This window comes from Haliotis rufescens, unplaced genomic scaffold (assembly GCF_023055435.1).
Source record: "Haliotis rufescens isolate VD_foot unplaced genomic scaffold, xgHalRufe1.0.p SCAF_15, whole genome shotgun sequence".
NCBI classification, from domain to species: Eukaryota; Metazoa; Mollusca; class Gastropoda; order Lepetellida; family Haliotidae; genus Haliotis; species Haliotis rufescens.
The window spans coordinates 4522311-4533054 of NW_025963835.1; the positions used below are offsets into that span (position 1 = coordinate 4522311).

At 38.9% G+C, this 10744-nt stretch overlaps 1 protein-coding gene across 1 annotated transcript; it reads left to right on the plus strand.

Moving 5' to 3' along the window:
* Positions 1 to 2766: 2766 nt before the first annotated feature.
* LOC125379978 lies at positions 2767 to 10429 on the plus strand. The gene is made up of 4 exons (XM_048395912.1): positions 2767 to 4353; positions 4656 to 4724; positions 9014 to 9103; positions 9478 to 10429. The coding sequence occupies exons 1-4, from the start codon at positions 3379 to 3381 to the stop codon at positions 9586 to 9588; spliced, it is 1245 nt and encodes a 414-aa protein (XP_048251869.1). The 5' UTR covers positions 2767 to 3378; the 3' UTR covers positions 9589 to 10429.
* The last annotated feature ends 315 nt before the right edge of the window (positions 10430 to 10744 follow it).

A 10744-nucleotide genomic window follows, 5' to 3' on the forward strand; every position in this document is an offset into this window, starting at 1 on the left:
ACTCTTCGTCTCTTTATCGATGTATATGCCGGACTAAAATGTGACAAAAAGGCTGATTTTAGATGTCTTTGACCGAAGCTGATTTTCCTGGATAAAGACAGTACAACAATATGGTTAAATAAAAGTCAGTTGGTGAATTTGGGTGAACGCCGCTTTGCAAAGAGTTGTGCAATTGTTTCAGGTTGAATGTTGGAGGTATAGCACTGCTATCAGGGGCGGTAGGCATTCTCAGAAATGTCTTGAGAATACTCTTAACTTGCTAAAAGTTGTAATACCTCGAAGAGTAACGTTTAGGTTAGCTCAAAGTGAAACTCTGAGAGCAGCGCTTAGTTCGGACATTGGTCATAACCAGGGGGAAACTACTACTACTACTACAACTACAACTACAACTACAACTACTACGACTACTACTACTACTACTACTAAAGAAAATCTGGAGCTCAGAGCGCTCGCTCAAAGCCACAAATACTTATGCTGTGCCCGTCTTTTCGTATTCTTTTGGTGTTGTTGATTGGACGAAACAAGAAATTCAGGGTGACTCTTGCACACATTTATTTGTCTGATGATCCTCTTGTGAAGCATGTCAAGACTCATGGTGAAAGAAAGGCATTCCACAGTTTTCTAAAACGAGCCAAGGATGTGGGACATAATCTCAATGTCGGTGTTGATTTTGTTAATGTTTCTGTACTAATGAACGACCACTGCATCGAGTTTACGTGCAGAATGTTGAGATGATCAGCAACTCCGCAGAGTCCTTTGCTTAGATGAAGTCGTCTGGCCTGAAAAGTGAAACAGAGGGCTTTCTGTTTGCCGCTCAGGACCAGTCACTTCCAACTCGAAACCGCCAATGTGTGATTTTGCATTAAATGTGAATATGAAATGTAGATTATGTAATGAATTTAATGAGACTGTCCAACACATTGTCAGTGGATGCCAAGCCTTGGCACAAACACATAATCTTAAGGATATGATGGCATGGCTCGATCATTTTATTACCGTCTTCGTTTTGACACAGAGGACCATATCCGGTTTTGCTGCCAGGAATCCAACCTTTCTGACAATTAATCTGCATAATGCAGAAGGTTGCGGTGTTCACATTCACAGAAAAAAGTTCTTGTCGGGTTGACTAGGCAGCGCTTCCAGTGAGAAGTCACATTCGCTGTCTAATTTAATTGACAGCCTAATTTAATTGAGCTCTCATTTATATTGCGTACATTGTGCATGGGCACAGTTGAAAGAGATACATACAATCGCAGGCAACAGATAAAGCTGTTCGAGACACGTCGCAACTCACGTTGCAATTGGCAACACTATTAATGGATGATGAACATTTTGCTGCAACTTGTTGTTTCAAGCATACAGGCCTTGTAAGATAGTTTGTCACGGCGAAATTCTTTTACCACGTGAACCCGATGCACAGGTGCGTTATCGTCCTGGAATATGTAGTCATCATCGGGGTAATGACGAACAACATCAGGCCAAACTTTGTCATTCTGAATATCAATATACTTGATGATGATAGCAAAAATGGAGCCTTCTACAACTGTCAGTGTAGCAACACTGTGATACGTGTTGGATCCCAAATCATAAGGCCACAATTTTGACGATTTCTTTACACACCTTTAACTTTAACTGGTCTGTTGATTTTCATCATTGCCAAGTGAATATAATGTCTCTGGCATCCTCACGCTGAATTTCATGGTGGTCCAACAAAGATCTGATGATGTCAGAACATCTTATTCCTGCATTGAACAATAATGCGATCTGTACTTTGCCAGCAGATAATTATTCTCTAGATTCCCGTGCTATTTTTGTTTATGCTCATGCGATCCACACAGCAGACGACACACGTCCACGTGACGCTCACGTGATCAACTACTTCTTATCTTACTTTTCAGGGCAATACTTAAACAAATATTACCGCACGCTGAAAATTTAACTGCAAACATTATGCTGTGCGGTTTTCCGAATATTTATAGTTGAACAAAATGTGACATTGTACCAACTTTGTGATGCATCCCCAAATTATGAGGCCACAACTTCACAGTTTGTTCAGAGAAAGTTCCTTTCCTGCCTTCACAGAAAATATTAGTGGCGTCGACGATTTTGCGCACATCTTGCTCACCCGTTGCTGACAGGTTTCGGGAATTTTCATCATTACCAAGTGGGTACTTTACACTGGACTTCATGACGACACATGGTGTCACAACTACGCCCATTTGACTCTCACGTGATCAACTACATGTTATCTTAATTTCTTAAAGAATATATTACAGCCCGCTGAAACTTTAATCGCATGAGCGTGCAGTCATACATTATGTTGTGCGGTTTTCCGAATACTTATGGCGGAAGGCAACAAGATGTAACATAGCCTGTTTCTCTATCGCCCGCAAAACTTCGTTTGCGTAGGGGTTAACAAGATTCACGCTCGGTAATGTCATCAATTACATGATCATTTGTCTCTGACACCAGAACTGTTGAACCAACACGAAGCAAACAAAACAGTATTGATTGAACGTAGATAATAATCCCAATTACATTAGTTAACATGGACAATGTTGGGGAGTGGTCACAAGACCCATTTCCAGTTGCTAAACCAATTAGTGTTGTGTTTAAATTGCTTTTAAACAGTCATAATGCATTCCATTCGGATGAAATGCATCCCATGATGGAACAGGCATGTATTGGTGTATCATGTCACTGCGATTGCAGAAAACTAACACACGCCACGAAGTGCATATTTTCACCTGCTGCGCCGTTATCAGGACAGACATAAACAGACAATGGTTTGGATTCAGATGAAAGTGTGCAGGAACAATGTTTTTGATAGTGTTCTGTTCGCGTAAGCGCACGTAAAGGAAGATGACGACTAACTGATTATCTTGTTCAGAGACTGGACAATTATTGGAACTGGAATATTATTTGTTCTTGTACACGTTATGAAATAAAGCAGATCATAGACTGTGATCCGCAAAACTTGAAGGAGAGTGCTTGATAATTTGGACATAATATAGGAAACCTTCACTGGATACTCAGCTATATGTACAGACGGAAGTAACTTGAAGCGTTGGTGTTTTCACTGACACAAGCTGTCAGAAATTGGAACAGGAATCTGCTCATCTTCTTCAATATTCACATAGCGCGGGTAACGACATCACTGAACAAAGGTATATCCTCGATTGTGAGAGACTTTAGAACAGACAATTGGAAACGTGTACATTACAAACTTTAAGAGGCCTATTCTTGATGTCTGCTCATGATGTGATAGTCATGGAATATTGATACAAGTGGTGTAAAATCATTTTTACTCGCACATTGATTTTGTGATAATTGGCGCGTAAGTATTTGGAATCAACTTATTCTTACTTATCAAATAAAATGTTCGCAAAAGTAAAACACTTTACGGGTGAGATACCAACCCAAAATCAAGTCGAGCTGTCCCCCGTTTCAGCTTCATTCTTTAAATATTTGCGTGTCATTTCTTGTCTCGGAGGAATCTTTCGTCGCGTGAACCCTGGAGAGAAAATGACAAAGTGGGACAGACTTAAACTTGTGTACGTCATATTTGTTAAAATAGTTTTAATGACAAGCGTTGTCTTCTTCTTCATTGCTACCTACAACTTTGCAATTGACTCTAAACCTGTTGCACGTCTACTGGCGTTCTGTACTGTCATGTTACTAGGTGTGTACTTGTCATTCGTCTACAGTATCTTTCTGTCAAAAGCATTCCAACTGTTGCATGTTCGTATTTGCAAGTATGAGGAACGGTACGGATTCAGCGATGGATTCAAGAAGTGGATGAGGAAGTTGAGAGCAATGGTGATTGTCGTTCCTTTATTCGCGGTAGTACTAATTCCACTAAAATACTTTATGACGATGGGCTATCCTGAAGTTAGGGACGATATCTATCCTACCAATACCTTTATGGAACCTTGGAAATCAGTTGGATTAGTTATAACGTCCATTGGATACACATGTTTAGAGATTCAGTGGCAAAGCAGTTTTATTGTTGTACATTTTCTTTCGCTGTTTTTGTGGCAAGAATTTAACCGTGTTGACACACAATTCCAGGAACTTGCAAACAGTCAGCGTGGAGACACTGAAGCCAGGTTCAATACCTTGGTAATTCATCATGTTTGGATAACTGAAGTGCTTGAGGATATCAACAACTATGTGCAACACTTTATTTTCACATGTGTATTCATGACTTTGCCTGTGATCTGTACCATGGTATATTCCATTCTATCCAATCCAGTTAATTCTGTAGAAGTGATTGCTTACAGTACAGCGTGCGTGTGCACCCTTCTGGGTTTTGGTCTGATACTACGCGTTGGTGCACTGGTCAGTTCAAAGGTAAGGATTTCGTTTACTTTTTAATATATTTTAAGGATGTGCCTGTAGGTAATGATTATCATATCAGAAATTGTGAGTGAGTGAGTGTCGTTTGCCAGCTTAATGTGAGAATGATGCAGATCTCAGACGTTTTTGTTTCATTGGTACTGTTTGGTATGATACGGTAAAATCTTTATTAGCACCAATCCGCGATTCGAACGCACAGTCAATGGATGGTTGTAGGGCTATGGAATACAACTCTATAATAGACTTGAAAGGTGTACATATTGGTGTACAGTACATCGTTACGGTTCTCGTTGCAGGCTCACGGGACTCTACAGTACGTATGGAGGCTTGACAAAGAACGTTTCTCTGGCACAGGACTACAGAAGGTATATGTGAAACTACGCTTATACCTTATTACGCCAAGACAAAATCATGTAAAATGATACCGCGGCCTTATCACCCACACTGCATAGCTGAACCGCGCAGAGCACCAGTGCCGGTCATCGTCCAATAAACCATATCATAAGCACAGTTGAACACTTAGCTAAGATTGTCCTCCACTTTTGAAAACAAAGTGAGGAACAGACTTCTTTTACACTTATGAGGATCTGTATCATAGGAACAATCCCTTATTCCAACCCTTGAAATAAGAATAGAGCTTGACATTTTTGCTTAAAATCAATAACATATCTCCCAGCAACTGGTAAGCCCATAGTTATTCCGATTTGTCTTTCATTAGCAAAACTAAAGAACTCAGGCACTAATCAATTAATGTATCCGCAGGAATATCATCAATTAAGAAGTGTCTACAATATTTACAAAGTCATATTGACCGATGGATCTAAAGATGGTGACGCAGTTGCTAGCACCTCTGTCAATAGATCCAGAACCATATCATCTAGATTACCAAATGACAGTTTCACGGTTTATACAGCAGAATCAATGGCACTATTAACAGCTCTCAAATATATAAATATTGTAAACATAATCTGGCCATAACAAATATACGCATCAATATTTATTGACACGTGAGGATCCTCCGTTTTGTAATCCCTTGTGATTGAATAATCACGGTCAATGATCATGTCCTGTCTGACTGTGTCTTAGTCATCACAAGGGATAACTATTTCACGGTTTCATACATAAAGGATCTTTTAATCAGATTTCTCATATAGTCATTGGTGTTTTTAAAAGACATATAAATAATTGTTAAATTTTGATGTACATAGTTATTTTTTTTACAAAATGGGATTGTCTAGTTCTTAACTGAGATTGTTTGTGGCTGCGCCTTGAAAGGGGGTTGGAGTAGCATAAAATTATTTAGAGGGTATCGTAAGATCATTTCATTGAGAGTTTGTTATTCATACCATAGCTTTTAATCGCAGAATATTTGTGAATTTTAATCAATGGCTCAAATTGACTACAATCGCCCAAAGGCCTTACATTGGTTGCTGGCGATCTATAGCCCTTATTTATATTGTGCTATCAATTGATAGTTTAATCTTTTACATACTCATAAACTAGTTTAAAATACAACCTGTGATACTTTAGTTACTGTACTGTGATTCGATGCATGATTTTATACACTCTAAATATATATATATGGTCAATGTGTAATTTTGTCTCGTTACGATATGGCTGGAATATTGCCGATGTGACGTACACTTTTAACTCACTCACTACATTTAATACGCCTCGGCAAAATGTAGAAATTCTGGCAAAATATGATACCCAGACCATATTACCCACTCCGCATAGCTGGATCGTGTAGAGCACCAGTGCCTGTCACACTCCAATCAGACGCATTAGCGCTGCTTTACACTGATCTTGGATTGTCATCCTCTTTGAGTGAAGAACAAAACAATGGTGGCTGTAGGATATTTTCTCAGAACGGAAAGATGCATGCGGGAATTGAAAATATTACGAGCAGTACAATCAGAATAATAATGTGTTGCTTGCTGCATTAATTTGTTGAAATACATCATTTCAAAAAACTATCAATATAGTAAACAGGTGTTTTTTTTACTTGCAGTGAAGCAGACATTGTTCATTTTTTATTATCTTCTTAAACATATTGTGCGTTATGAGTTTGTTTGGCAATTGTCAAAAACCGTCTGCATATATTTACTACAGAGATGAAGGTTAAGGCACTTTGTTTAATTCCATGCTTATCCAAGACACAAGAGAGTTCATTTTTTTATCACTTTAAAACTTCCTTTAGAGCATGTTTAGAACAATACTGGTTGATTATGCCATCATGGTTATATACCAGGAAAGTTTCACATTTCTATTTATGACTGAAGAATAGTGAAAAGTAAATGGAGTACAGACTGTCACCTGCAACCTAGGCTGGTCGTAAGATGGATCAGTTGGTGTGAATGGTGAGGATAGGTGAATTGGTTGATAGCATCGTACCCTGCGTTGATCGTTGCTTTTCATATCAATTACTGAGTTGTTTGCTTCAGTACTCGAGTATTTACAGGCCGTCGTCCTTATGCTTGAGTATCGATGGGTGTGCGTTAAACAAAACAAAACACAAAACAAACAAAAACAACAACAAAACTTCAAGGACAAAAGTAACTGTGATGAAAGGATTTTCAGTTAGTTGAATGTAACAGCGGTCTAATGTTGATCTAAACGTAGAAACATGCTACATTCTGTGGCTAGTTCCAGATCGGTCGGGAATTTCTAGAGGGTTAGGGACGTCATACCAATGACTGGATGACACATTTTCCTGTTCCTGTGAGATCCTAAAAGATACACATTTCCTGCATTCTGCTTGAGACTGTTAAATGCTGCATGAGCTACATGTTAAGTTCACCTGATTTATGTTCAGTCCCGAGTGGGTTATGTGATGACCCATGTCCATCATTGTCTACGTGTGTACGTAATCGCTTTAGAAACTGCTGGATCCATGAAACGTCCATTGATAAAAAAACAAGTGTCTTTACGTTGTTCCCGTCCATTTATATTTTTTTGTACATTGGTCAATTGAAATTATTTATGACTGTGAAAATGTTTTTTCTCCCTTTTTTGACTAAATGACATGAAACATATTATTTTTCATCTGACACACGTTTCTTTTAATATTGGGACGGTCGGGTAGCCTAGTGGTTAAAGCGTTCGCTCGAGCTCGTCACGCCGAAGACCCGGGTTCGATTCCCGACATGGGTACAATGTGTGAAACCCATTTCTGGTGTCCCCCGCCGTGATATTGCTGGAATATTGCTAAAAGCGGCGTTAAACCATACTCACTCACTCTTTTAATATTGGCACCAAAACTTTGTTCAAATCTAGTTCAAACTTTCGTTAAAGTTAATATGATTAATATTCAAGTCATCATTATTTTATCCTTCAGACCTATTAATCTAAAAGTTGCAAATTACATTTCGAGACCTTCAAATATCACCCGATTTTACAACTGCATAATGGTCAAGGTCATAATAAAACCAATTGTGAATAAAAATACTTCCAACTATCCCATATGACTTATGAACTTCACATTTCCTGACCTAAACCATTGTTTTAGCGCAAAGCTTGTGTGGATTCTGAAGTTTCTTCCCAACAATCTCTACAAGGAAGTCCTCATGGGCACTGGGCCAGGATATGAATTTCCCTGATGAAATACATGGTATCTTATGCTCTGTTATCAAACACGCATATTAAAACAGACATCATAGGAACATGAGGCCATAAGTCCACACTACATTCCTCTTTAGACAAAGTAGAGGAAGGAGAATTTCTTGTTTCAAATCCTACAAAATTTAACATTTTCGTTCCAAACCAGGAAGTGACAACCAGACCGTAAAACATAACGTTCATGTTGAGACAGATAAAAGATTGATACATTGCGTAGTGAAGTAAGCAAGTGCGTCCAAGCAAGTTAAGGAATGGTTGTGAATGTTACACGTTTTGGGGGGCATCATGGAAATTCTGTGATGGGTCTGCTTCTGTATTTTTCATATAATGTAACAATCGTACTTGATGATGTTTTACCGTTGTACATTTATACCATGACAACAATTTCTTCGAGTGATTTTCGGCTTAATAGTGTGAGACTAATGTGAACCAACAGAGTTAGGCTCTTTGCTCGTCACATGATGGTTTCAAAGAAGAGTAAACATAATATATTTTATGTGTTTAGGTAAAAGTTGTATTCGTATATCTAGGATACTTTGATTGTAGGAAGCTAATCAAAACATATATGTTTACAACAGAGAGTAACCTTTAGCAACTTAATACGTTACACGTTTACTGGCCATGGCTTTCTGATATGTTTTCTTTGATAGCTGTCTGGCTATACACTCCAATCTTCTAATTATAAAGTGCCGGCCTCTTATCCGATGGTCTGGACCAGTGATTTTGTGAGTAACAATCAGCACCGTTGGGGTAATGACGTGCAATCAACCAGGTCACTGAGACTTGCAACAGTCCATCTGATCACCTCTTTTCATACTTTAGGTGATTTGGAACTTATTTTAAACCGGAAGAGATATGGCATGTTAAGTGGCGATTGATAATTACGATGTTTGGTATTTGGACCCATGATATCGTTATCGTCACTGGGCATCTATTTCACGGACAGATTATGCTGCCTTGTTGCCAACCATATACTAATCATGCCTGTCATGGTGTGCATGGTTGTAGGCTCATTAGAACTGCTTTTGTACTTTAGATGAACCTGTTTGTGTCAAGACTGACGGGAGACAGTATCGGCTACAACATTCATGGCCTCTTCACCATCACCATGCCAACACTCCTTGGGGTGAGTCATAATATCTATTGCATGACATGGAAATAGCGAGGAATCACTCAGTCATATAAATATACAGAGTAACATGTAGAATCCCAATGCGAGCGAGTCAGTGAGTGAGTATGGTTTTACGCCGCTTTTAGCAATATTCCAGCAATATCACGGCGGGTGACACCAGAAAGGGGCTTCACACATTGTACCCATGTCGGGAATCGAACATGGGTCTTCGGCGTGACGAGCGAACGCTTTAACCACTAGGCTACATGCAAATTACATAATTACATTATTTGTGATTGTTTACAAATTGATAGCATGCATGTGTACCTTAATATATTTAGGAAGAAGGAAGACAAGATACTCATTACAGCCATTTCATCCACTTTCAGATTGTAGGAACACTGGTCACCTACATAATTGTGGTTGTACAGTTCAAGCCACCAGACACTTCGTGTCAATGCAACATGTTCAGGAATCTCACGGAGGATGATATGCGTTGAGGAAGACCATATGTAACATCACGTGTAGGCTCTTGTCATCACTAACTTCAGTGTGTCACCCATTGCTTTTCGTTGTCTTGAGCGGGAATGCTGAGGAGGTGCATTGATATCACCATAGGGACGCCCCCATCCATTGACGTTCGTGACGACTGAAACTCTCGTCGTCATGTGAAAATCGTGAAGAAAATGTAACAATAATATTCGCATGAACTTGTGATTTTAGTTTGAATTTCCTGATTCTCACATCTATTTAAGAGTACAATAAGGTAACTTTTTCATTAATTTCATTTTGCATTGACGATTTTAAGTCAGCTTGTATATATCAACCCATAATCTTCAATTAACACAGTGGGGTCATTAGAATCAGTTGGTTTTTTCGAAAGACAATAATGACCACTGTTAAGTGATCATAACCGGGGTATTTCTTGTTTTCCATGTATGGTAGTTATTACCCGGAGGTGTGTATTCGCCAAACATTTTGATCGCTTACTTATGTCTTGATTTCCTGTTAATCGTTTCAACAACTGCACCATTTTTTCCAGAGTTTGAAGTGCTGTCAGGGGTGTTTTTTGTTGTTGACATGAACACATCTAATATCTTATAGTCAAGTACCGAGGCTAACCACTTTTCCAAAACTGACTGGAAAATGTATGGTTAAGGTCATGAAAAAACTCTCAGCCCCAAAAGAAGAATAAGCCTAGAATCATCTCAAATCCTGAATTTCACCTTCATGTTGAACAATTAACCATATAACGTACATTCCTCAATTACATGTACTTCTATTATTGCTCTTATTCAAATCCCATGCAAACAGACAAATGTTTCAATCAAGGTTTCACCTTCAAATGCATGGGCAAGTCAAAACAGAAATATTCTGGTAGACAGTCAGAGAAACATTATGAATATAACTGTCGCTTATCAGAATAAAGCGCAATGCTATCCCACGCTCTTTTACTTAGAGTTTAAATACTTCTTTACTCGCTGTACCTTACATTTTTTAGGACACTTGTGTGAGTGGCGGGTGCGACAGGTAGCGCCGCAGAACATGCATAGCCTTTCCGCTGACACCGCGTATCAACAGTAATTTGAAGTGATCTATTCATATGAGTTTCCTTTCACGCACGATGGAATCTGGTGTTGGCGTGACTGCAGAGCT